This window comes from Gekko japonicus, unplaced genomic scaffold (genome assembly GCF_001447785.1).
Source record: "Gekko japonicus isolate JY-2015 unplaced genomic scaffold, Gekko_japonicus_V1.1 scaffold903, whole genome shotgun sequence".
Lineage (NCBI taxonomy): Eukaryota > Metazoa > Chordata > Lepidosauria > Squamata > Gekkonidae > Gekko > Gekko japonicus.
The window spans coordinates 582,018-609,768 of record NW_015174300.1 but is presented as its reverse complement, the minus strand read 5'-3'; the positions used below and the strand labels follow the sequence as shown (position 1 = coordinate 609,768).

Genomic DNA, 27,751 nt, shown 5'->3' with positions numbered 1-27,751 from the left:
TCCTCTTGCTATCTCAAGACCTTGTCTGCCTGACAAGGTCTTGAGATAGCAAGAGGAAGGTTGCAGGCTTAACTTGTATGGGAAATTACTGTCACTAGCCATGGTCTCAGTGGACAATTTCAATCCACCTCCCTGTAGAAAATCAACAGGTACCCCCTCATCTCTCTGAGATGAGCCAACCCGAACCAGAGACTTTTCATCTCCTGTCAGCTTTCCCCCAATATTCAGTTTAAAAACTGCTCTGCCACCTTTTTGATTTTAAGCACCAGCAGCCTGGTTCCTTCCTCGGGACAAGTGGAGACCATCTCGCCTGTACAGCTCCCTCTTGTTCCAAAAAGCATCCCAGTGCCTAACAAATTTGAACCCTTCCCCCCTACACCATCCTCTCATCTACGCATTGGGACTCCTGATCTGTGCCTGTCTCTCCAGCCCTGCGCGTGGAACAGGTAGCACTTCTGAGAAAGCTACCTTGGAGGTCCTGGACCTACGTTTCCTGCCCAGCAGCCTACATTTCTCCTCCAGGACCTCACGACTTCATTTCCCCACATCGTTGGTGCCGACATGCACCACAACCACTGGCTCCTCCCTAGCACTATCTACCAGCCTGTCTAAAACACGCGTAATGTCTGCTACCTTCGCACCGGGCAGGCAAGTCATCATACAGTCAGTATGCGGGTTCGCCACCCAGCTGTCTACCTGCCTAAGGATCGAATAACCAACTACCAAGAGCCCATTTGACCCTGGGGCTGTCATTCCAGGCCCAATACAATTCTCCTACTCCCAGGGGCTGTCATTCCACTCTGAGACCTGACATTCCAGATGGAGAACACATTCCACTCTGGGACCTGGCATGTTCAGTGTGTTGTGGTAAAGACCAGGATTTTAGGTACCTCTACCTATACCTTTGATAGTGAAAAGCTAACACAGAGCTGAGATGGCTCGATGCTACTTGGTGAAGCTCCAAGTTTTGTATACAAGAAAGATTTTAATTTTCTGACACACTGTATTTCTTAGCTTTACCACAAGATAAGATTACATTCTGAGCTAATTTTAAATTACAGATCTATGATCAAATCCTGGAGAAATTAATTTTTAAAATAAAATTCAAAATCTAGCTGTGATTTTTAGTCCTAATAAACTGGGCATTTTCTATTGCTTCTGTTTAATATGAAATGAGGTCTATGATATCTAATTTTTACATTCTAAATGTGAACAAACACCATGCAATCACATACCTTGTCATAAGAAAACACTGTCCAGTAATTATCAACCTTTACATTGGCTTACATACAGTATGAGCTATATTGGAACTGAAAAGTGATTAGTGAGAAACAGTTGATGCTAATGTTGGACATTTGAGGCTAGGTTTTAAAAATTCATCACTGTAATTTTGACTAAGTCACTATAGCTTTTTCTAACCTACCTCTTAGGGTTCTTTTGAGATATTAATTTATTTCATTTGTACCCTATATTTCTTTCCAACAGAGACTCAAAGTGAGAAAGTGGTCCGGTTGCACTCTCTTGCCCAGGGCCTACAAAAACCTGGAACCAGCCCTGGTGGCAGGTCTTGAGAAGCAAAGAAATCAGGTGAACAAGGCCTTAAGGAGTGTTTTAGAAAGGTCCTGATCAAGGCAGGAGGGTATCAGTTTCAGAAGAGACCTGTTTCTCAGGTGATGAGATGAAGTGATACTACTTGCACTCAACATAAACGTCCCGCAGAAGGTGACCTGTGTGTCCCTGATTTCAGGTTTCTTAACTGGAGTGAATGGAAAATGTAGTTTCTAATGACTCCTTGCTCAATTCATTGGCTCCTTGGAGGCATTAGAAACTACAGCTCCCATGTACACAACAACAATGAACATAAATGTATTCTGATTTATCCAGGCTTTAAGAATGAAAATTCAAGGTCTTGCCTCTAGCTGGTCAGCCTTTCTTCCCGGTTTCCTTCCACAAGATTCAGCGAGGGGACTGAAGTGGGTGGCAAGCCCATGAAGATGTTTTGGTAGAAGTTTGGTTTGCTTCATTATTGGCCCAGTTCTTTACTGAAGTCCCCCAATTTTGAAATTCATCAGGAAAGGGATTGGGGGGGAATAGACATTGTAATGCTTTTATATCAGGCATTATATACTCAGGCCATGAGAAAGAGAAGTGGTGCAGCAAGGTAAACTCTTGAATGGTGCCCATTCCCCATAGAGGGACAGTGGAGGATCCTTTTCCTCCTGCTTTAATCTATATCATCAGAAGGAAGGGAAGAAACACCTTACATGTCATGCTCCATCCAACTCATTAATTGATCAAACATCTGCTCTCAATTAATTGAGCAGCAGGGTTTTTTTTAATAAACATAAATTATAAGTACTTGCAACATCCTCAGATACTAGGCAGCATTTGAGAAGAGGCCTCCTTTCTCTATCAAACAGGATAGAATTCTGTCACCATGCCTGTTTTTACACATCTATCTAGTATATAAGAACATTGTTTCCTCCTGAGCTAGACTGATTTCCCACAAGCAGCTGTGCCGCCCTTGCTCTTCCATTTGCCCTGGTTGTATTGGTCAATTTCACACTATTTGCTGCCCAATGGCATTTTGACCTGCATCTTCCCCCAATCTCCCCCGTGTCTTCTTGATCTCAAAAAATAAGGATTAAGAAGATGTGGGGCATACTGTGAAATTGACCAATACAACTGGGGCAAACAGAAGAGTGAGGGCGGCACAGCTGCTTGTGGGGAATTGGTCCTAATGATTTTACTCACACCCAAATATGTAAAGGCTTATTTGCTTCAATGATCTGTTTAAAATTGTAAAATTTATTTGATCCCAGCAGAAACAGACCTATTAAAATGCTGACAGTCAATATGTGTGTAACTGAATAGTTCATAGTCACCTGTAATGGACTTGGAGCAGGCTGCACACTTTTTTTCATAACATCGGCTGAAACATTCAAGACAGTAAGGATGCTCATCTTTTGAAATGAACCGTTGACCTGCAAGCTGCTGCTGGCATCCTGTACATACAAAGCATTCTTTGTGCCATGGCTGGTCACGGTATGTCACACCACCAGTAGTTATCACCTAATGGTTGACAAACAAGAACATAAGAAAACATGGAGAGCCAGATGCCTTGCATTTGGTCATGGAAGTGTAAAAATTCAGAACAAAAAAGGGCCAAAAAACCTTATTGTACATTAGCATTGTAGTAGGCATTAAATTATTCTCAGAAATGGTTACTAATTGGTTAGTTTCCTTAAAAAGAAAAATGCAGGAATGAAGTCTGCTTTGGGATCATAAACTCTGGCAAAGAAGATTTACCCCATAAACATTTTGCACATGTTCAGAAGCACTGTCCTATGCTTCCCCTGGGGAATGGTAATTTGTCAGGTACAATGTCCTGAAGTTGATCTCTGGTGCTACAAACAACTTAAAAAAAAAAAAAAAAGCTAAAACTCATCTTGCATTATTGGTTACTTCTGCTTCCAATTATCTGCCCCTAGGGATCTGATCCAGAGGTGCTCCAGTGCACGTTTAGGATTCCTAGGTATGTTAGCTGTCCCCTCAATAGAAATAAAGGAGAGAATCTTCATAGTGGAAAAGTCCTGTGTGTGCTTCAGAATGGGATTGAGGAGTGAGGTTGTAATGTGAGGCTCTGATTTCAACCACTAGGATCCGAACAGAATGGTGAAAAATGAGATTCTTAGGTCTCAATGAGAAGTTTTCAGAGACTGGCAGCAGTCACTCATCTCTCCCATAAGACGGGCACCATGTTTGTAATTCTTGTAAAACAGAATGAGTGATATCATGTTGTGAGTTTGTATGGCCCTCAGAAGTAGCAGCCCACTGAAGAAGGGGCAAAGGAAACATGTGACATGGTATTATCACATCACGCATTTTGCATTACTAGAGATTACAAGGGAGAAAGAGCGAGGGGGAGACCTCCTCATATAATGGAGGTACTACTGGTGGTGGGAAAGTATGACCCAGGAAATGAGTAATCCCCTGTACTGGATGGGGTTGCACTCATGCTAAAACAGCAGGTTTGTGGCTTAGGGGTGCTCCTTGACCCAGGTCTCCTGTTGGACAGACAGTTGGCAGCCGTGGCCTAAAGTGCCTTTCACCAGCTTTGACTGGTGAGCCGCATGCAGCCATAAATGGGCAGAAAAGAGCTTGCCATCGTGGTGCATACCATGGTAATATTTAGATTGGGTTACTGCAATGCACTCTATATGGGGCTGCCCTTGAAGACTGTCCAGAAGCTACAATTGGTACAGAATACTGTGGCCAGAGTGCTGACTGGAATAAGTTGTATGGACCATATCACTCCAATATTGTTCCATTTACACTGGCTTCTGGGCTCAATTCAAAGTGCTGGCATTGAACTTTAAAGGACCAATATACCTAAAGGACCACCTCTTCCCATACGAACCTACCTGTACACTCTGGTCATCTTTGGAGCCCCTGCTTTGGTTGCCCTTGTCAACTGAAGCTAGATGGGTGGTGGTGACCAAATAAAGGGACTTATTGGTTGTGGCACCAAAATTTTGGATTCATCTGTCTCCCTCTGTTGGTGTTTTTCACTAGCAGGTGCAGACCATTTTTTTCATCTGGTATACCCCAAATAGCAATTACTGGCCCTCCTTTACTGTTGTTTATGTGTTTTTAATTAAATTATTTTATAATTTTAACTGTTTAAAAATTGCTCTGTTTTGTTTTTTATGTTTGCAACTTGTGAATCCCGAGAGGGTGGGAAAATAGCATAAAATGTTTTAAATAACAATAACAACAATAAGAACACTGATGATGATGATGTACTTTGGAAGCAGCCACAGGCATTCTAGCCTTAGAAATAATCCTCGTTATTATAATTGTTTGTAATATTACGTCCTTTATTCAAAAGCATTTCCTTTACTTATGTTTCAAACCTTTATTTAAAAGCAAGAATCAGCCTTCAGTAATGTGCCTCATATATGCAACTGATTTCCATTAGAGGCATCATGCATTTCCTTTCTCTGCAACCTCTTTAATTAAAGAGGACACAGACTATCAAGTACCAGTTGGTAATTACCATGGCATTTTTATAGAACTATCTGATAAACCATTCCTCCTCTCTATAATCCTGCAGTGGAGAAAACAATCTTACAATTTCCCTCCTCCCTTAGGTTTCGGTTCAAGTGCAAACATAATAAAATTCTCCTTTCCACAGCAGGATGACAGCTGAAAGTACAGTTGGCATGGAGCGACTTGGGCTTGGATCCTAACATTTCTTTTTCCTTGAGGAAAGCTCTTCCACATGTGGAAGTAGGGAAGAACAATTTTCAATGTTTCTGGAGACCCACTGACCCTTAGGGGGCACAATTTGGAGGGACATAGAGGACTACAGTGGGAGGTGAACTTTTTTTTATCCTAATGGTGCGGGGGGGGGGGGAGTTGTTCTTAATCCTGACAAGACAGAGGTTCTCTGGGTTAGTAGAAAGACAGACCAGGGACTTGAGATCTTTCCTGTTTTGGATGGGCTTATACTACCCTTGAACATCCAGCTTCACAGTCTGAAAGTGCTGCTTGATACAGAGGTGACCTTTGGTGACTGTGGTGGCCCTGAGTGCTTTTGCCCAGGTTCAGCTGGTGCATCAACGGCATCCATTCCTGGGTTAGTCAGATCTAGCCACAGTGATCCATGCCTTAGTTACATCTAGACTGGAGTATTGCAATGCACTCTACTTGGGGTTACCTTGGCTTGGTTAGACTGCTGGTCAGTGCCAGCTACTGGGAGCACATGACCCCAATACTACAGCAATTACGCTGGCTATCAGTCTTATCCGAAGCCCAATGCAAGATGTTGGTTTTGTCATTTAAAGCCCTATGTGGCTTCGGAACGGAGTATCTGAAGGACTGTCTTCTCCCATACTTTCCTGCCTGGAAATTAAGACTGCAGGGAGAGGCTCTCCTGACTGCCCCACCACTCAAAGAAGCTTGTCTGGTGGGCACACGAGAGACAGTCCTTTCAGTGGCAGCTCTACAATTATGAAACAACTTCTCCAGGGAAGTGCGTGTGGCCCCCTCACTGTTGATACTTAGGAGACAATTGAAGACAGTTTTATTTAGGATTGCATTTGACTGAGTTAATTTTTATTTATTGGTAGACCTAACTGGATTTTTAAAATTTTGACTTTTTGTAGGTTTTTATAATTGTTGCCCTATTTATATTGTTGTTGTTGTATTTTTTATAATTGTTTTGATTATTTTGTAAGTCTATCTTGAGTTCTACAAGGGAGAAAGGTGGCTAACAAATGTTATGCAGTGGAGCTCTGGTCTTGTTGCATAGCATCTAAGCCTTGATGAACTTCAGTTACCACTTCATTAAGTAATCATCTGTACTCACTCCGACCAAACAACTATTTGGAAATTAGTCCTTTACACGCATTCCTATAATTTATTGGCAGGCACTGTTTTTGTACAGGGGGTTGGATTATCACAATTCCATCCCCTACCGAGAAGTTTGAACTGTTTTCCCACGAAAACAAACTGAATTGGATCAGAGCCTGCTGTCATGGAAAGAACTAGAAAGAAAGGAAAAACCATAACAGCACATAATTTCCCCCAGGGACTATAGTACAGTGATAAGTGCTTTTAAGAATCTCAATAAACCCCAGAAGGGCTCTAGTTTGGAGCAATACTGACCATAGAATATAATTTATATGTGACTGGAAACATGCCTAATCCCTTTCTGGATCAGATACACAGACGGATGCTCACAGGGTAGAGGAGTTAAAACCCTCCAGTATCCCAGAAAGCACACACGATGCTCCTGAAAGATTAAGCACATTGCTAAATACGTAGTGCTGTCACACAACACTGACCTACTGATTACCCTTTTGGGTACACGGGAGAACTGATTTCTAGCATCCCCTCTCTCTGGTCTCTGTTGATGCTCAGTGCCAGAAGAGCTGGAGATGTCTGGATCAGGATTTTATATGAGCAGTCAAATCCACTGAAATGTTCTAGTCTCCCTTCCTCCCCCCACCCCCGCTTATTTACATTTGGTTTATTACCTTCTTGCAAGAGTAACAGCACTGAGCAAATTGCTTCTCAAAGCAAGGTACACAATAATTGTCATTGTCTTTGGTAATCAAAGGCTTTGTTCCTAGTGGTTGCCGACAATGTTGGCAAACAAAACAAGCTTCATGCCAGCAATTCCATTTAAACTCCATTTTACGAGAACCTGCAAAACCAAACACAAAATCACTTTGATTACTGGCCAGGTGGGCATGTTCTTGAAAGATGCATCATCCAATAATGAGTTATAAAATAATGATGTCCTTTCTTTATAATTCACTGCTGAGTACAGCATTATCAGCCTTTGTTCAGCAAAGCAACCTCATTTGAAGATTTCTCATTCAAATTTTATTGTTAAATGTAAAAGGTCATCACAAATACCAGAGGACTGAGAACTGAAAAATGCTGTCTAAAGTGAAGCAAAATAGTAATATATGTGCGTATCTTTTGCTCACTATATTTGCTTCAACAAATTCCTTCCTGGTATAGACACCATAAATCTTGTCACTCTTAGTTTATATTCTTTTCCTGTTTATTAAGAATTTGTTTTGGGGAGTTTCTTATCGCACTCTTATAGCTCTATATGTAAATATTGGCAATGCTTTTGCAGCATAAATTTTTGTTCCTTGCTTGGGCTGACCTAAAACCTTTGAATAGCTAAATCTAACTGTGCTAAAAGTTTCAAAATAGTGTGGACCTGCTATGTGAACAATGTGATAACCAGTGATCCTACAGACACCAACTATGAGCTCCAAACCATACTTACCCAACCACATTGCAGAGAGCATATCTGAGAACTTGTTTGGCATAGTGGTTAGACTACAGCCTGAGACCCCCATCTTGTTGACCCCAAGGGTACTTTTGGAATTTTGGGAATGGGGAGTGCGTGCCTACATAAAACGAGGGTTGAGGCCAATTACAAAATGTCAGCAGGTTGCCAGTTAAGCATCCTCCAGTAATACAAACTGCTGTTTCTGAATGGGTGCTACCTGCAGACAAAAAAGTGATGCTTCTTGGGTTCTTCTGAAATATCTCTTGCTCCAGTGAAGAGGAAGAAATCCAGACTGGTTATTTAGTTTAGTTTAGGGCAGAAGCAAATGGCTACTAAGAAACCTGTTGGTGAGCACCATTGGTCCCATGAGTACCACAATGGACTAGAGTGTTGAACTAGGAATCTTCCTTCTCCCATTAAACTCATTTGAGCCTCTTATTCTTTCAGCCTCACTTTCCTTACAAAACACTAAAAGTGATAGGTAGCTGTGTTGGTCCATATAAATCTAAGTTATACTTTTTATTAAGACCAACCAAAATAGCACACTACATTGTGCAAGCACTTGAATTTCTAGAGCTGGATGTTAAACAAAATAAAAATAATCCTTAAAACAAACATGGGGGGACCTCATCTTCCAAATGGCCATGGTGTTAAGACCACTGTCTGCATCATGAGTAGATTGTGACTAGCTAGTTGTATTGAGGATTGAGGATAAAACAAAATAAGAGGATAAGACAAAGTAAGAGTTATGAATGCTGCCCTGCCCCTCTTTAGAGAATAGGGGTTTACTAATGCAATGTTAAATAAAATAAATAGCTAACACTGGGGGGGGCATGGGAGAGATGAATGGATTCTCCCAGCAAATTTTGGTTTTAATAGCAAATGGCAAACTCCCCCCCTTCCTATACATGGAAGCATTCATCTGAAAGGACCCTTGGATTAAAGGAATGAAGTTCAGGAATATCATGCTCAAGTCCAAAAATCAAGATTTGCCTTTTAAACTCAACTAATCAATTACTCATATTTAATTAAGAGTGCCACGGGCCACTTTTATTTAGTTAGGTAGTTAAAAAATAACTTTCCTTGTTATCTTACCAGGCATTATGGTCCTCTTGCAGTGGAAGCACTTTGATGAATACTCATTAGAATAACACGCTGTACACAGCAGGCGATCATCTTTGGCAGCAAAAGGCTTTTCCACCAAAGAGTGATTGCATTTGGCACATTTGAAGCACGCTTCATGCCAGTGGCAGCCTTTATAAGCAAGATCCTTTGAGACAGTAAATGCATGTTAATAAAAAGCATTTGTTTCATTTAAAAATGCAGGAAGATAAAATCAATGGAAGACATCGTGAGCCACTGGTGCAGACTGAATGTCAAAGATGACCTCAGAGATGGCTGAAAGGGATATACATGGTGTAGCTGGCCCTGTTAAGATAATAGCTTTAGAACAGGCTGTTTTCCTACTCTTTTCCACTGATCCTGTACCACAGAAAGTTGTAAATCCATTGGTCCAAGAGATAGGGACCTAGGTATAGTCTGAAGGCACTGTGAAGCACATTGCCTTGAGTTAAAAGAAGAAAGGCGGTCTGTGAACACATAAAGATGCATTATAGGGATGGGCACAAACTGGGAGAATGCAGTTTGTGATAGTTCATGAGCCACGAACCATCACAAACGTTTAGGCACCAAATGAACTGGTTTGGTTCATGAGGTTTGAGATGTGGTAGAATGCACTCTGTGCAAGCTAGGTACACAAAATGCACAGAGGATCTCTGACTGACTCTTTTCTACCTGCCCTCCAAGTTTGATGAGGATTAAATTTCCGGGGTCTGAGTTATGCCCCCCCCCACGAAGGTGCCCCCAGGAAACTACTTTCTGGGGAAATGACAGGTGCAGATTCAGGAGTGTGTAGAATAGACCCTCTGGAAGCTAGAAGCATCAAACTTGCAATGGACCTCCCCCTGATGCTCCTCTACATGCCCTCCAATTCTGCCCCCCCCATTGCTTTGAAGTTTGGTAAACATTTTGATTGAGCAGAGACAGTCTGTCTGGAAATGTATCTGTTCATGAACTACCACAAACCACTTGAAAAGTTCATGGAAAGTTTGTGCAGGTCGATTTGCCATGAAGTTCAGTTCATGAACCACGAACCAGCCAAAATTTGTCATGCACTTCAGTTTGTGAGCTGGTTTGTGCCCATCCCTAATACCTTATGCTAAGTTAGATCTTCTCCCTTTCTAGCTCAGTATTATCTTCTTTGACTGGCAGTGGCTCTGCAGTATCTCAGCCTTTCCTTACTACTTAACAGCATTTAACTGGGGATGTCAGAGACTGAACCAGGGACTTCCTCTGAGTAAGCATGTGCTTCACCACTAGAGCCTCGTCCTCTCCCTGCATAAAATGTACCACCAATGAACCTAAGTAACAACTGCTCCCAACGTATACCACGGTTACAGCAAGGTATAATTTTGCACTTTCTCCCAAATGTAATAGTCACAAAGACAGTCCTCTTCTGGCTTCACTTAAGATTACTTGACCTCCACCACCTGAGGAGCTTAAAATTAAATTATTATTATTAATCACAATTATACCCTGCCCTCCCCGCAATGCAGGCTCAGAGCAGCTCACAGTCAGTACATAAAATACATGATGGGTTGGGGAAAGGACAAACTGTTTGTAGTCATCTCCAAACCACAAATGGGATTTACAATACAATCATAAGCAAAGGTTTCAGGGGACTTAGACTGGAATAACTCTGAATAGGACTGGTTTGGGTGAAAGGAAAAAGGCAGGCACTCTACCATGTCCCACTGTGGTACACATAGTTCCAATGTGAATTCTCTCTGAAGGAAGAAAAAACAAATGCAAAGGACCCTTCCCCCCAAAGGTTTATTTACTTTGTCTCTGTTCCCAAAATGATATAATTTACATGATAAGCAAGAAAGCACGAGGAGATAAAGAAGCAATTAAGTTGTCATTTAGCAAATAAAATATTTTTTTAATCAAAACATCTTTTTTGAGTCATCTTGCTCATAAAAGACATTATTCTTACATTAAAATGATAACATTTTGTTTCTAGGGAGATGCCTCTTGAATAGTTTAATATAGATGTTAACAGTGGAAACGATTTGTATTATAGACCAATGCAAGTCATTTTTCACTGGTGATTTGTCAGCAGTATTTATTTTAAAGTTTTCCTTAATCTTATCAGTTGAATTAAACCAAGGATAGAAAGCACTGTGATCCCTATAAACAGAATGGTTAAAAACCTGCCTACTTGTTGCTTTTTTATCAGATAGCTAAGACATTCTACTGAGGTTAATGCAGCACCTGAAGGTCTTTCTTTATAGTAGGATGCTGAATTCAGATGATGGATGAAAGCCATCCTATTGAGTCCCAGGGGAAATGGCAGACCCTTATAAGCTCCCATTTCTTTCCAGGAGGCACTGCTACAGGTTATTAATTCACACAATGGATTTTGGATTTTGAAAAATTTGTCTCAGCACAAAATCTGCCGATTACTTTGGGGGGTAGATGGGTCTATGTAACCCCCTTCCCAAATCTTCCCGTTTGTATCTCAGTGTTACAGCTTTCAGTGTTTCAGTGAGTTTGTCATTAGACTTCCAGTCTATTTTAGCAGGACTGAATGCTGGGAAAGGGGGTGTTTTCCTTATGAGCGTATAATGGACAGCATTGATTCAAAGTCAATTTAACCAATAGCCAAGATAACTCCTAAGCAATACCAAAGGCAACAGACACTCCTACAAAGGTTAACTCTTTCTGCCCATCTGGCCAGAGAGTTAGTATAGCTTCATGAATCACAGCTATTAATTGAAGAAGGTTAATGCCTGGTTTTGAATTTAAAATGTCAAGGTGTCATATGTTAAGGTAGGTAAAGGGGTATTAGACAGATTCATGGAGGATAGGTGTATTAGCATGGTGACTAAAGGGAGCATTCATGTTCAGAGGCAGTAAACCTCTAAATACCAGGAGGCAACATCAGGGGAAGGCCTTGGTCTCTATTCCCTGTTGTTAAGCCTCCAGAGGAACTGGTTGGCCACTGTGTGAGACAGGATGCTGGAATAGGTGGACCACTGGTCTGATCCAGCAGGGCTCTTCTTATACTCTTATGTTAATAGTGAATTGTTTCCCTTTTCCTACTTAAAGGTCCATCTGGTCCAGCATCTTGCTTCCCACACTGGCCAGCTAGATGCTCATAAACAGAACAGGGAAGCCAAGGCAACCTCTGTTGTCTCCCAGCAACTGATACTTTAAGCATACTACTTGTAGGGATGCCAGCCTCCAGGTGGGACCCTGGGCCCTCTGGAATTACAGTTTATCTCCAGACTATAGTGATCAGTTTCCCTGGAGAAAATGGATGCTTTGAAGGGTGGACTCTATGGCATTGTACCCCATTGAGGTCCCTGTCCTCCCCAGGATCCTCCCTCAAATCTCCAGGAGTTTCCCAGCCTGGATCTGGCAACCCTCCCCCCGCATCCCCTGCCAGTGGCCAGGAGGGACCTGGAAACCCTATGGCTAACAGCTGTTAACAGACTTATCCTCCTTGAATTTGTCTAATCCCCTGTTAAAGACATCCAAGCCTTTGCTACATCTTATGGCAATGAATTCAGTAAGTGAATTATGTCTGAACCCAGCAGGAGAGTTGTTTGTGTTTATATGTTTAATTTGTTTTAAATATTTTATGTATTTTTAATTTTATATGTTCTTTTTAATGTTTGAAATATTTTAATGTTTGCTTCCTTGGAGATCCTGAATGGGGCAGATAGGGGACATAGAAAGGTTTTCAGTTTTTAGAAAGGCAATTCACTCCACTCAACCGACATCTTGCCAGGCAATGTAACAAAATTATCTTGCCCAGTAATGAATGGTCTTTTCCAGCCCTAAGGTTGCCAACCTCCAGGTGGGGGCATGGAGTTCTCTTGGAATCACGATTGGTCTCCAGAGTCCAGACTACACCCTGGAGGAAATGGCAGCATCGGAGAGTAGATTGTATAGAGTTACATCTCTACTGAGCTTCCTTCCACCCCAAACTACCCCATCCCCAGGCACCCCCCCTAAATATCCTCGAATTTTCCAAGCTGGAGTTGGCAACCCTACCAGCCCTACATCTCCACATGAATTATTCCAGGATTGCCCTTAATCAATTTAAGTATTTCACCAGGATTGAAAATACCTAGAAATTTCTTTCTACCATCCAAAGTGTAATCCATTAAGTACTTACCTTGGAATGACATTCAATGGGCTTCTTACATTCCTCACAGATGTTAGCAAATAAGCTATCGTAGCACCTAACACAGTAGGCGTTCTCTTCTTTCATGGCATACTGTCTTCCACAAAGGGAGCCCATACAGTGATGACAATTAGAATGAACACTGGCCATTTGAAGCTCTTCTCAGTATTTCTTTCAAAAAAGAACACACACACACATACAAAGGGTTTTGCTAAAAGTCTTGAGGTGATTTGCAATGTTCAATATTCCTATATTCATAACTTCTTGAACCCGTTATTGCAATAAGGTAGACATTAGGGTTGCCAATCTTCAGGTGAGACCTGAAGATCTCCCACTATTACAACTGCTCTCCAGACTAGAGAGATCGGTGCCCCTGCCAGAAATGGCTGCTTTGGAGGGTGGACTCCATGACATTGTACCATGCTGGGGGGCCTCCCTTCCCCTCCACTCCCCAAACCCCAACCTCTCCAGGCCCCATCCCCAAAATCACCAGGTATTTCCCAACCCAGAGCTCTAGTAGACATGCTGGTTAGTGACACAATATTCTGAACAGGAGTTTATAATGAAAACAAAGGCTGATTTCGCACTAGAGCTGCCTCGCGGTTGTGCCGCCGTTTGTCCCGACACTATTGGTCAATTTCACACCCGAAGCTGTGGAGCTGCATTTGACCCGCGGCTTCGTCCGATTTCCTCCGCAGTTTCGTCATCCTCAAAAAACAGGATCACGAAACTGCGGGGGAAATCAGGTGAAGCCACAAGTCAAAATGCAGCCCCGCAGCTTCGGGTGTGAAATTGACCAATAGTGTCAGGGCAAACGGCGGCGCAACCGCAAGGCAGCTCTAGTGCGAAATCAGCCAAAATATTTCTCCCCATCTGGCTCCAGTATTCCCAATTTTTCAAAATCAGTTTTTCTGTCCTTCTGTAAAATGTTAATGCTGGAACTGGAAATATATGGCCCTGCATTCATTGTTCTCTGAATTTCTTACAAAATAGTTGTAAGACGGCTTCACCACAGAAAGCCATTGTACACATTTGACTCATTATCAGAATTTATGGTAGTTTTGTAGCCTGATTTCTATGTTCACGGTGAAATAATCTGCAGCCACAGTTAAAGACAGAAATCACACCATATTGTACATCTTTACTGTGCAGTGAGTACAGGTAGAAGGTTCTAGATCATTTTGTACATGCAGAAGGCTGTTTCCATTCTGTAAAAGCATGAATCTTTGCTACCAAGCTAGAAACCCTTAGAATGCTACAAGACTGCATGCACAGCATACACAGACCACGAGTTGTTTCCCACCAGCTTCCCACCACTGGATAAGATCCAGCTTTTCCATTCTCCCAGCAGCACCTAGGAAGCTCCTGCAAAGCTAAATGCTTTGGGTTGTGGGACTTTCCTGGATAAAAAGCCAAGGAAATGAGGGCTGGAACGAGAAGGGGAATTGAGTGAAATCACCCCTCTGCCACCATTCGGCTGGATGTCTATTGTTGCATGTCTATTGTTAACAAGGTCCTTCTCAGTCACCAGGCAAGGATGGTAGCCTGCAGAGCTAACCCCTTATAAGCAAGAGGTGTATTGAGCAAATGGCCATAACTCTCTTAGCACAGTAATCTACATGTTTTAATCCTAAAAAGAATTATGTGAATCATTTCTTAGGGGCTAACATCAACATTACAAAACTAGGTGCAGCACACACATCTATACAATGTAGAGATGATTTAATTCTATTAAAATCTACACAGCAATTTAGGATGTATTATGCAGAATTCTTTTTATAATTAAAAGTTATAGTGCAACAAAAAGGCAAAACAGCATCTGTAATTTGTAGCCGATTTGGGCAAGTTATTGCTTTTTTAACATGATATATTTTGGGGGATCTATTGCCCTATCTTTCCAGGGCTATTTTTGTAGAAAAAGCCCAGCAGGAACTCATTAGCATAATAGGCCACCCCCCGATAGCACAGCTCATTAGCATATTAGGGCACACCCCCATGCCTTCCCTTGACTTGCCTTGGTGCCCCTCAGCTGCGGGTAGCCTGGGCAAGCTGGCCCTTGGACAGGCTGGGGAAGGCACGAGGAGGCATTTAAATGCCTCCCAGATCCTTCCAGGGCCCCTCCTGGCCCACCCACCTCAGAGTCGCTGGGGGGGAGTTCACTCTCCAGGCCTTCCCTCTGTAGCCACTCACGCAGATGTTCTGGCTGTAGTGGGTGTGGCCAACTCTGAAGCCAGCTGGAACTCCGTTCCTGTGCGTTCCTGCCCAAAAATAGCCCTGTTTTACACTAAGTGGCTTTCCAAAGTTAATAATTATGCTGCATATTAAGAATCTGCAACTGGATGGTCTCTGGGTCACATATGTCCCTTGATGGATGCCAACTGCCCACCCATTCCATTCATAGTTGCCAGTTTAGAGGTGCGGGGAAAGCGCCATCTTGTACAGTGACCTTTCTAGGAGACCACGGATAGGGAACAGGGATTGGGATCTAGGCTCACTTGTTTCTCAGAGTGGCTAATCAGGAGCACATCTTACTTCTTCATCTGCAACTTTGGCCAGTAGATATGAGGAAAACATATTTGGATAAACATCCAGTTTGTGATATAACTGATGTATCTTCTGAGGTTTGTAGGCAAGTTATTTTGGTCTGGTTATTTGCCCACTAGACCAGAAGGACTTTTCTAAAATTAGGACGTGGTTCCAAAGAATAAGGGAAAACAGAAGTCACAGAGTTCCCAGTGAAATCAGCCATGAAACATCTGCTGGATGAATTGAATTCCTCAGTAATGTCATTGCGCTGATAATGCCAACTGGATGGGATTTAATTAGGGACTTCAAGAACCACCATGGAAGAAAAAATAGAATTCAAAATAGTTTTATAATATTTACATATTACTGATATTAGGCAACAGTATAAGAACTAAATGCAAAAGGATGAAACAGGATATTGGCATTATTCTGTAAGGAACAGATATTTTAGACCCTATTTTTGCATGGTTCGTGATTCCTCCGTGTGATGGATCATAGCCAATAATTACCAAAGAAAGTACTTTACATTGCTTGAACATTTATTTATTTCAGTGTTTTCTTCCTGCTTTTCTCCCCAGTGGTGCTGACCCCCCCCCATGGTGCCCTCATGGCTCTTCCTCTTTTGTACCCTGAGACCTTCTGGCCTTTGAAATGCAGAGGTGCAGATGAATCCTTCTGTTTTAATATCAAGACAGGGTCTTGAGTAATTAATGCTTTTCTCCAAGTGCTTTCAAGAGGCAGTAGCTTGATCACCTGAATCCTTCAGGGAAACATTAATCAAAGATCTTTTTTCTGACTCTCCAAATACACCTGTGACCATGAGTAATGCACGATAGGCTCTCAAAATCCCCCTCACAATAAGACTTCCCTGGTCTCAATCAAGAGTACAGGAAGGCCTATCAGGCCATCCTCTGGCCATTGTCAGCAGGGCTGAGCTGCATTTCCCACCCAAACTAATCCAATTACTTGCCACCTGTCATATTACCTTCCCCTGCTACTCTTTTTCTGGTACCTCTAAAAACAAAAGGTTTAAACTGTCCTGTAGCATTGCCACACTCCAGGTGGGGCCTGAAGATATAGAATAAGAGAATCACAGAGTTGGAAGGGGCCATACAGGCAATGCTCCCTCTAAGCTGTGGAATGTTATGAGCAAAAATTCTACTTTGTGAGCTACTGGCATTAAAGTTGTGAGCAAGCAATTTGGCTACTGCATAAATTAGTTTGCTTTGGAGCCATCCTTCCCTGAGCTAAGACAAAAATGTGTGAACCAGAGGCTAACTCAGCTTAGAGGGAACACTGCATACAGGTCATCTAGTCCAAACCCCTGCTCAATGCAGGATCAGCCTACAGCATCCCTAAACAAGTGTTTGTCCAGCTGCTGCTTAAAGACTGCCAGTGAGGGGGAGCTCACTGCCTCCCTAGGCAGCTGATTCCACTGTTGCACAACTTACTGTAAAAAAGTCTTTCCTGATATCCAGCTGGGTACCTTCCCGTCCTTAATTTAAGCCCATTATTGTGAGTCCTATCCTCTGCTGCCAAGAGGAACAGCTCCCTGCTCTCCTCTAAGTGACAGTCCTTCAAATTCTTCAGGAGAGTAATCATGTCCCCCCCTCAACCTCTTCTTCTTCATACTGAACGTTCCCAAATCCCTCAGCCTTTCCTCATAGGGCTTAGTCTCCAGGCCCCCCATCATCCTCGTCACTCTCCTCTGCACCCGCTCCATTCTATCCACATCCCTTTTGACGTGAGGCCTCCAGAACTGGACAGAATACTCCAGGTGCTGCCTGACCAATGCAGTGTACAGCGGGATTATGATATCCCAAATTACAACTGATTTCCAAACTATGGAGATCAGCTCCCCTGGAGAAAATGGCAGCTTTGGAAGGTGGATTCTGTGGCTGAGATCCTCCCTCCCCAAACACTCCCCAGGCCCCACACCCAAATCTCCAGGAATTTCCCAATGGCAGAGTTGGCAGCCCTAATGTCCCATAACACACCAGACCATGACCATGACCCTCGTTCCACTGGGGTTTCATTTTCCAGAGCTGCACCAATCAAAGTGCAACCCAAATCTCATAAATAGGCAGCTAGAGGTCCAATGCCACACAGGTCCAATGCCACAGTGGATCATAATTCTGCACTAATTTTGAGAAATAGCAGCGCTTTCCCATTTGTACCCAGATAAATCTAGGTGCACACAAAGTGTATGTCAAGCCTTTGGTTGTAGTAGTTGATAATCTGGATTTTCCATCATCATGAGAATGAAATCTATGGATCCTCCTTGTCAAGGCAAAGTATGCTTTATCCTTCCCCATTCTGCTTTTCTTCCCAGAATTCACCCTTCACATCTTCATATCCACTCTTACCTTTCAACTCTCTCTTCTGAAATTGCAGCCTATCTGCTTTGCTGCCAATTGGCTCTTGCCCATAGCATCCCCAACAGGCTAGAGCAGGGGTGTCAAACTCATTTGTTATGAGGGCCAGATCTGACATAAATGAGACCTTGTTGGGCCGGGACATGTGTGTCATAAAATGTAATGCCAGGTATCGGAGATATAAACTTTATAAAAGGACACAAACACAAAGGGGTTTTTTTTAACTTAAAATAAAAACATGCTTAAAACATTAGCACTTGCAATATTTTGTTTATTTAACAGTGTCTGATAACTGACACTTCTTGCTCTGAATTATTACATCAAAATGTCTGTGCTGTTGCAATCTTGAGTATGCTGTTCAGGTGTGTATCTGTAAGCTGCAAACCTACAATGACGCAGCAGCAGCAGAACTGGAAGAAGAAGCAGAAGCAGAAGACAGCCAGTTCCACTGCGGGCCTGATAGAAGTCCTCCGGGGGCCTGATTTGGCCCTCGGGCTGCATGTTTGACACCCCTGGGCTAGAGGTTCCTTCTTTACTATTAAGATATCCTTTCTCACTTATCCTATTGTATCTTTTGGTGCAATCTCTAAGCCATCTTGGCTTCTCTGTATTAGCCATGGTAGAGGAACACAATTTGGACTAAAAGTAACTGTGCTTGAGTATTTAGCTTGAGTGATACAACTGAACACTAGAGCTGTACTAAAAATGAATGTTTTTTATTGCAACATGTGAATTGCTGTATTGTTGCCATTGAATAATTAAGTCTTACTGTCTTGTACTATTATCTTGCTCCCACTTTCTATTCTGTACCTTTGATAGGGCAATAAGGTTGCTTGCTGGTTACTTAATCTTCTTTCATTGTTCCTTGAGGGAACTGTATATCCAACAGACTTAAAAGATACTTAATCTTCTTTCATCGTTCCTTCCCACTTGGAGATCTTTTGTGTGAGGGAGGGAACTGTATATCCAACAGACTTAAATGATTCCTTTTTACCCGGAGACTCATGTTCTAGTTCTATGGTTGTAGGAGATGCTCTTCTAGCAGCTGGCATGACATGTGGGCTGATCTGGGCAACAGTGAGGACCCAACATATGAAGCATAACCCTCAATTCACTTTTTAATGGCTCAGTGCCACAAATCTCATTCTGAGACACTCTTCAAAGCTAATCACAGCAACAAAAAGTGATTTACTTGAAGAGCAGAGAAAGCATACCAGAGAGACATGAGAGGATGGGAGACATCAATCCAAATGAAAGCAGGGCAGCAGAGCCTAGTGAGTTAATTCCTGGCTGTTGTAAGCAAAGCCACCCAATAGCCCATCAAAGATTTCCAAACTCCTTTCCCCCACTTTTCATAACACAGTGGTAGTATCTGGGGAAATTTTTGCAGCAGCGGCAGCACTAAAATATTTGAAGTGAAAGTACTCCAGTTGGAACCATATAACTGTTTTTTGAGATAGGAGAGTTGTCATCTGGTAAGACCCCTTTCCATATCCATGAGGTAAAAGGGTCTTATGGAGAGGTTTCCAAGCCTTTAAGTATCTTGCTATCACGTCCTAAAAATGAATTTATATATTTTAAAAGTACCTTAGGGCTTTTCTTTTTCCTTCCAAAAAGTGTTGAACCAGGCTTCGTGAAGTGCCGAAGACCATCCAAAGAAATATATATGAGAATATAGAATTAATATAGACTTCACAGTTAAAAGTGAAATCATGACTGGGAACTGTGAGGGGTTTTTTTTGTTGTATTCCCTCAGGGATTGTAGAATGTCAGAGAGGGGGAGTAGAAGAGGAAGAAGAGGATACAACGTTGATCTCACACCAAAAATAGCGACTACTTTATTTGGCACAAGCAGTGGAAAATTTCTCATCCTTGCGCAGTTAAAATTTTTGTACTGAAGTGATTTGCTGTGTCTCTAACTGCGCCACAGCTCACTGTTCTCCAGACTGACAGAGTACAATCCATCAAAAACAATCCATAATTCAAATCAATGGGGTTCTTGTACTCTATAATGTTACTGATTTATTTTATGCCACAAGAAGAGATATGTTTATAGCAGATTCAGAAAATGGATTCATTGCAACAATCTCCCATAGGCTTGGTTGGACATTTCACCAAACTACAGCTTGGAGCTACATGAATGAATTCGGCATGAGGCTTTGGACTCTTCCCATGCTGCAAGTCTGCCCATTCCTCCCTGGTTAAATCCAAATCAGCAGTGGCTTGAGCTTGCTCTGCAAATCATGGGGTTAGATCTCACCACCAGTTGAGCTGGAGGGTGTGACCCTCCCCCCCACCGTCTCTTCCAGGAGGGTTAACCTTTTCTCCTGTGACACTTTCCTGATTTCAAAACCCTCTGGAACGAATTCAATGCTGAAAATGGAGCAGGGGAGTACGTGAATCCTCCATGCCACAACCCCAATCTCCATAACTATGGCAGTTATTTTTCATTCAAGTTTGAAAACGGTGATGTTTATGTATGCTTTAATGGTAACAACACAATCCTTAAGCACACATAGAGGTGTTTGTGCAAGATATGGATGCCGCAAGTATGCAAGAGAGGTGCTGTCTTGAAAGGATGACTACACCATAGTTAAAACCCTGAGCTGGATAGCCCCGGATAGCCTGATCCTGTCAGATCTCAGAAGCTAAGCAGAGTCGGCCCTGGCTAGTATTTGGATGGACGACCTCCAAGGAATATCAGGGTTGTGACACAGAGGCAGCCAATGGCAAACCACCTCTGAAACATCTCTTGCTGTAAAAACAAGTCTAGCTCACCACCTAGTGGTGCATAATGCTAAAAAGAGCTGGAACTTCTGGCTGCCAGACAATTTTAGGATTTTCTGACTATTCCACAAACAATGCCATATGATAATTATTATTAGATAGAAACCATCGTTAGAAATTGTAATTAACAATGTAAATACAGCAGATGCACCTAATATAAACGGATTTAGGGTCTGTGCATTGGCTGTTGTACTTTAATCTTCAATGTAGGTGAGGAATTTCAGACAGACGATATATTCCTCTTTACTGAAATGGCACTCCTGCATGGGAATCCATTCCTGCAGTTTATGAGGCAGGGAGGCAAGAAATTCTAGGAGAAAGTAGTGAGCCACTATAGGCCTCTTCAAAACTTTGCGGTATGACCATAAGATGACACCGCAGTATAATTAAACATGTCTCTCCACTCTTGTCATCTCCTGTTCCCAGAGGAAAATCAGGAAGCAAAAATCATGCTGTTGAAATGGAACCTTTTTTTTGCTGTTTTGATCCTAATCAACCAAGGAGAACTGTTGACTTTAATTTTGCTGGAAGCTAGATCAGGTAAAGGCTTCAGAGACTTTCTGCTATGACTTTTACTGATCTGTAAGGTTAAGTCCTGTTTCTCTGTCTGGTTCCTGAATGCATTAAAAATATTGCATGTTAGGACTGTCAGCTTCCATGGGGGACCTAGAGATTTCTCAGAATTATAACTGATCTTCAGACTACGGGATCAGTTCCCCTGGAGAAAATGGCAGCTTCAGAGGGTGGACTCTGTGGCATCACATCCCTGCTGGAACTCTCTCTCATCTCCAAACTCTACTCTCCCCAGACCCCTGACTCCAGGTCTCCAGGAATTCCCCAGCCAAGAGATGGCAAGCATAGTGGGTGTGTGTGTGTTGCACCAGTGGCTCCAAATAATATACTGGATCATGGTAATGCACCATGCAAGTCAATGTTCTCTCTGCTTAAAATGGTCCTATCCCTTGATATCCATTGCCAATTTAATTGCTTTAATTATGAAAGATACTAAGAATTAAGGTGGCTACACCAATCCTCTTCCTCATTAATTTATATCATTTTTAAAATAAGATATGCCTTCCCCTTTTAACATCTTGGCTCCTTGAAGTAGAATACCTCTTTTCCTTTTGCGATAGCTCTTTGCTTTCAGTTATTTTGTGACCTACTGAAACCTTAAACATACACAAACTGAAAATAATCTATTAAACACTGTGAAATCTCAAAATAAGGCCTTTAGAACCCTCATCTGTCAGTCTTCTTTCCCTGTATTGTGATTACTTGACCTAGTTCATAAAAAATAGAACCACCATCTGAGCCTGCTGCCAGGAGAAATGCTTTATTTTTATTTATTTTTAAAACTCCTATATAACCATACCTCATAAAAATTATCAGTCTCCATGGAGTGTTGAGACACTTTAGGAAACTCTAAACCTTGACTGTCCACAGGTATACTAACTCCACAAGATGCACATTGCTTGCATCAGTTCCCCATGTTAGGTGGAAATTGAACAGTATTTGAGAAACACTGCATTAAGTATTTGAAAGTTTGAAATATATTAAGGTAATAAGAACATAAGAAGAGCCCTGCTGGATCACACCAGTGATCAATCTAGTAAAGCATACTGTTTCACACAGTGACCAAACAGTTGCCATGGAAGGCCAAACAGGGCACAGTGACTGAGGCCCTCCCTCGCTGCTGCCTCCCAACACAGGTGTTCACAAGCCTCCTACCTCTGTGTTCGGAGGTTCCCTTCAGGTACTATGGCTAGTAGCCACCTCTTCTCCATGAATTTGTTAACCTCCTTTTACAGTTATCTGTCCTTGTAGTGATACCTCCACTGGCACTGAACTCTAGAGCAGGACTACTTTTTAAGTAAAGAAATGTTTCCATTTGTTTCATTAGGTGCTCTCAAATTCTAGTATTATGAGAGAGGAAGAAATAGCTCCCTCTATCCACTTTCTCCATCCCCAGCATCCTATATATATAAAAGCCCAGCATATTGGCACTTTCTGGCTCTCCAATTTGCCCGTCAACCGCCACTCAAGAGTACTCATGTGCCATTGGCTGTGTGCTGGGTCCGCTCCTCTCTCCTGCCCACTACCAGCCTGGCCACTCTTCCCTGACAGAATAAACTGCCAAAACGGCTGTCCCTCCTGACAAAGCTGCTTCTCCTGCTTGGCTCCTCTGCAGCTGGCTGGATACTGAGGTGAGCCACCGGTCGTCAAACCATTCTTTTCTCCTGCTGTGGGGCTAACCTTCCCCACAGTGGCTGTTGCTAGGCAACCAAGCTTGGTTCTGTCAGTAAAAAGATAATGGCAGGAGGCCCTTTCCAGGTCTACTTTGATCTTTGTGGGGAACTCATTGGGGCCAGTCCTGGACTAGGGTTGCCAGCTCCAGGTTGGGAAATTCCTGGAGATTTTGTGGTGAAGTCTACAGAAGTCAGAGTTTGGGGAGTGAAGAGGCTTCAGCTGAATAGAATGCCATAGAGTCCACCCTCCAAAGCAGTTATTTTCTCCTGGGAAACCACTGCTGCCAATCTCCAGGTGAGGGCTGGAGTTAATTCGGTGTCCTAACTCCGACGGTCTGGGCCTCTCCCCCGAACCACTGTGCAAGCCCTACCCTGCCACTTGCCCACTTACCACGACCTACGGCCTCGAGGCGAAGTTGCAGGGTTTGAAATTGGGCAAAGAGACAGAGGATCGAGAGACGGAGAGCAATGGGAACAGCGAGTGCCCTGCCGCAACTCAGCCCCTTCCCCACAGGGCACGCCCCCCCACACGCAGCAAATGGGCGAGTCCCCAGGAGATGCCGGCAGCGCCAAGGCCCACAGGGCACCCTGGCAGAGCGTCGGAGCTCTTATACGGAGGCAGAGCCACTGGAGATTGACACCACAGTGTCCAGTAAGGAGGAGGGGAGGGTTAGAGAACAGTATAAAAGGGGAATGGAAAGGGAGACCAGGGAGGAAGGAGAAGCAGAGTGGAGAACGGAGATGGGCTGACTGGGAGTCGAAGAGAGAGATGACGCAGCAGACGTCTCCTATGGCTCTCTCGTGGGCGCGGGCCTACCTTTGGTGACAGAACCAGGTAGCCGGTCCTATTTCTGAGGTCTCCCGTTCCCCTTCCAAGGAAGGTCACCCTCCAGAACGGCGACCGGGGGCACAGACTATCCCTCTACACAGGCCGGGGCACCACACTCAGAATTATAACTGCTCTCCAGATGGCAGAGAGGAGTTGCCCTGGAGAAAATGGCTGCTTTGTAGGGTGGACCCTGTGTCATTATACCCTGCTGAGGTGGCTTCCTTCCTGCTTGGGTCTCCACTGCGGAGAAAGACTACTTTTCCTTGGTAGAGGCTGCAGGTGTGTGTGGGGGAAAGCTGAAATCAGAGGGGCAGATAAAGGTAGGTTGATGGTTGGCTGGGAAGGGGATAGGGTTGCCAACTCCAGGTTGGGAAATTCCTGGGTATGTGAGGGGTGGAGCCTGGAGAGTGTGGGTTTTGAGGAGGGCTGGGACCTCAGACAGGTACGACATAGACTCCACCCTCCAAACCAGCCATTTCCTCCTGGAGGACCACTGCTGCCAATCTTCAGGTGAGGGCTAGAGATCACTCAGAATTACAAGTGCTCTCCAGATGGCAGAGATCAATTCCCCTGGAGAAAATGGTGGACTCTGAGTCATTATACCCTGCTGAGGTCACCACAGCAAATTGACTCTGAGTGTCCAAGGCTGCAGCACCTGCCCAGAGCCTCTTTCTAGAGCTTGTTGTATTTATTTATTTTATAAATCTCTATTATGTCTCACCTTAGCCATCTTTTTTTTTCTAGGTTGAAAAGTCCCAGAGTCTCCTGCCTGAGAGAGCTGTGCACCTCACAAAGTAATTTTAGCTCACTGTATAGCAAGCAGAACTCAAATAATTAAATGGTTCTCTTTTCATCTTTCCAACTTTCCTGCTGCAAATTTAGTGTTTTAGTTATTCAGTGAAGTTTGCATGCCATCAGAATCCCACACATCCAGTGACCTAAAGCTGTTGGGCCCACACTGTCTCCCTCATTTCACTTTAATGAAAGGGCAACTCAGTGTTTGCAGATGGAGGGCAGCATCGGATCTAACCTCTTGTTTAAGTAAATAGATAAGCTAATGTTCTCAAAAGCTGCATGCATATACACAGGCTGGCAGAATTAGCCACTCTTCCCTAATAAAATGTAGAAGTTATCAAAAAATGATGAGAAAGGTTTTAAGGGGGAAAAAAATCTTTTCACTTTTGTAGACCGGCAGAATAATCATATTACTTGAGACAGAATCTATTAATATCGCTCTGGTATGAGGCAGTTTTAAAAAAATGTAAAAGCTTTACTGTTTTTCTTATCAAGGGACTTCAATAACTGTGTGAGTCAAAGATGAGCTTAGCCCTATTCTAACAAACAAACTGATTTTCTCTCTTTCATTAATATTGCCGTGTTAATGTTTCCTCTACAATTTCTACAGATCATGCAGTGATGAGCATGCAGTGATGAGCATGAAATTAAATGACATATTGTTAGCAAAGCAATAACATATTTAAAGTTATATTTGTCTCAGCCAGCTCTGGAAAAAAATATTTTGAGAAACATCAACTAACTGTACAAAGTGGAGATAAGTGGGAGAATAAGCAAACAGAAGTAAGCCACACGTCAGAAAATTGTTTTGTCACTGAAAATATTTCTATATGGAGATCTAGGGATAACCCTAGGATAACTGATGAATTTTGGAGGGCATACATACCACTGCAACATAATATGTGTTTAACCAAATTTCCTTTATAGCAAAAAATTAAAAAAATATATGAATTTCATATGAAAAATGGGAAAGTGTAATCTAAAATAGCATTCATCTTAGGGAAAGTTACTTATTTCTCACATTATATTATTTGATACAAAAGTTAAAAAAAAAGACCCATGGCAACTTTTATGAATTAAATATCAGCATGAGTTTTTATCTTCTCTCTGCCCTCGTTATTAGTTTAGCCAGAAAACTGTTAAATGTTAGAGCCTGTTACAGCCAAAAAAAAGTGCAATGGCACTTTAAAGGCCAGCTACTTTACTGTCATCTGAAATATAAACATCAGAATACTGGTACCATTCCCTGAAATTTACTTCTATGCAAATAGAATCTCTGAAACCAAGATTTTTCCTTATCTAACTTATTCCTCAAGATGAATTTCTTATCCAACCTATTCCTCGAGTTACATAACAGTATGTAGACAGTTTCACGGCAGCAATAAGCTCCATGTATATAATTCCAGTGATCCGTTGTTACATGTATAGTGGTGAAAGAGTCTTGGCACTGGCACAAGTCTGTGTTCAGGACACACACCTACACCTCCCAACGGGAGTTGCAGCTGATATTTTACTGAGCAAACTCTTGGCTCTCAACAACTGTTATTAAGTTCAAATTGTGTCTCAGAAAGGTCCTGACAGAACTTCTATTTTTTTTTTTAAAAAAAGAATCAAAATATGCTTTGATGCTCTGGTTTTAATATCGCAATAGGGCCAACACTAAAAGTGACCGTGGAAACTGACACAGAAGGTTATGGACTAGGATTCAAAGATCTATTTTAGACACGGCAAAGTGTTGTGATATCTAATGAATATTTGGATTAATATTCCAATTCCAAACTTATTTGCATAGAGGTAAAACACACTGAATTCAATGGAATTTATTTCCAGTTTAGAGTTTTTTATGGCCAAAGCTTTCACTATCTTATTTACTCAGATAGGTGGACATGGTTGATGCAATAGAGGTAAAAAGGAAGTTCAGCAGACTGAGGAACAAAAATCAGGTTAACTGAGCAAATGAGTTGCCCTTAATCACAGAATTATCCTATTACCAGAACATCATTGAATAGCCTCTGGAGCTCTTCTTGGTACAAATGAGCTTGTTTAAATGGGCTCAGTGAATTTTGCAAATTAATAGGAAGAGAATGCCTTCATCTTGACAGCCAGAAACCATAAAATTGTATGTTTGACATTTGTTGTTCCAAAAGTCTATCTTGTTTTCTGCTTTTTATTGCTGTTATAATTACTATACTATTCACATTAAAAAATCTTCCTTAGCATATATAATACTAGTTTTTTAATATCTGGATGTATACAATTTGATACATATCCTTTTTTTCTGGAATATTTTTAAAGCAAGATATAAACAGGAAAACGCTCTCAAGAGGACACAGGGAATTGAAATGAGCCATTATGTTCTGCCAGAGAAACAGAAGGTAAAACATGCTTCATATTATAGTGAAAATTCTGGATATTAACAGGTACATGTATTTGAGATGGGGGGAGGAAAGATTACTGTAATCCTGAAATGCTCACTGTAATACTGTAATTACTATAATACTCACATTTTGCTGCCAGTTGCTTCTTGTGTCTTGTGCATCCAGACAAACCTGAAGATTCTTTGGATGGTTTCACAAGATGACATCCAATATAAAGAGTTCAGCTGGATCCGTTAGGTCTCATGAGGTTTTGGCTTTGTGTAAGGCTACTCGGAAGGTCACATTGCTTCCTTTATATCTTAAACAGCTGGCTCCCTTGTTATTTTGTCAAATACTGCTTTCAAATTGTACTTAAAATATGTGGGAGGAGGTACTTGGAGAGATTTTTGTTTCAGAAGGGAGGAGACATTCCAAATAAACCACGACTTGCAATATAGTTATGTCCCTATTAGAGCTTACCAATGTGGTCACTCATATGATGTGGAGAGATGGCCACCTGTAGTCACTGGCTATGCAGTACATGAAGTATTTCCCACAGAAAAAAATGGACGAAGATGAGGGTCTTTCTGCAATTATAGCTGCAGTGTGGTAAGCAGCCGGCAAATTGTTACTTTTGTAGGATCCATTTACAACTCAGAGAGGATCATTCTGACTTCCTCAAGAGTGCCTAGGGATACCATTACACTCACAGCTGGGTCATGCGTGTATTAATATCAACAGAGCTGGTGTGGGCAAAACCGAA

At 42.3% G+C, this 27,751-nt stretch overlaps 1 protein-coding gene across 1 annotated transcript in view; it reads right to left on the bottom strand.

Moving 5' to 3' along the window:
• The window catches only part of FHL5 (four and a half LIM domains 5), a 36,247-nt gene extending 8,807 nt beyond the window's left edge, over positions 1 to 27,440 (bottom strand). The window contains exons 1-5 of the mRNA XM_015424102.1: positions 27,136 to 27,440; positions 13,065 to 13,244; positions 8,915 to 9,089; positions 7,044 to 7,213; positions 2,886 to 3,072 (exon numbers count right to left, since the gene is read on the bottom strand). Coding sequence (XP_015279588.1) covers positions 2,886 to 3,072; positions 7,044 to 7,213; positions 8,915 to 9,089; positions 13,065 to 13,223 — 691 coding nt within the window. The 5' untranslated portion in view covers positions 13,224 to 13,244; positions 27,136 to 27,440. The remainder of the gene's footprint in view (positions 1 to 2,885; positions 3,073 to 7,043; positions 7,214 to 8,914; positions 9,090 to 13,064; positions 13,245 to 27,135) is intronic.
• Positions 27,441 to 27,751: the final 311 nt, after the last annotated feature.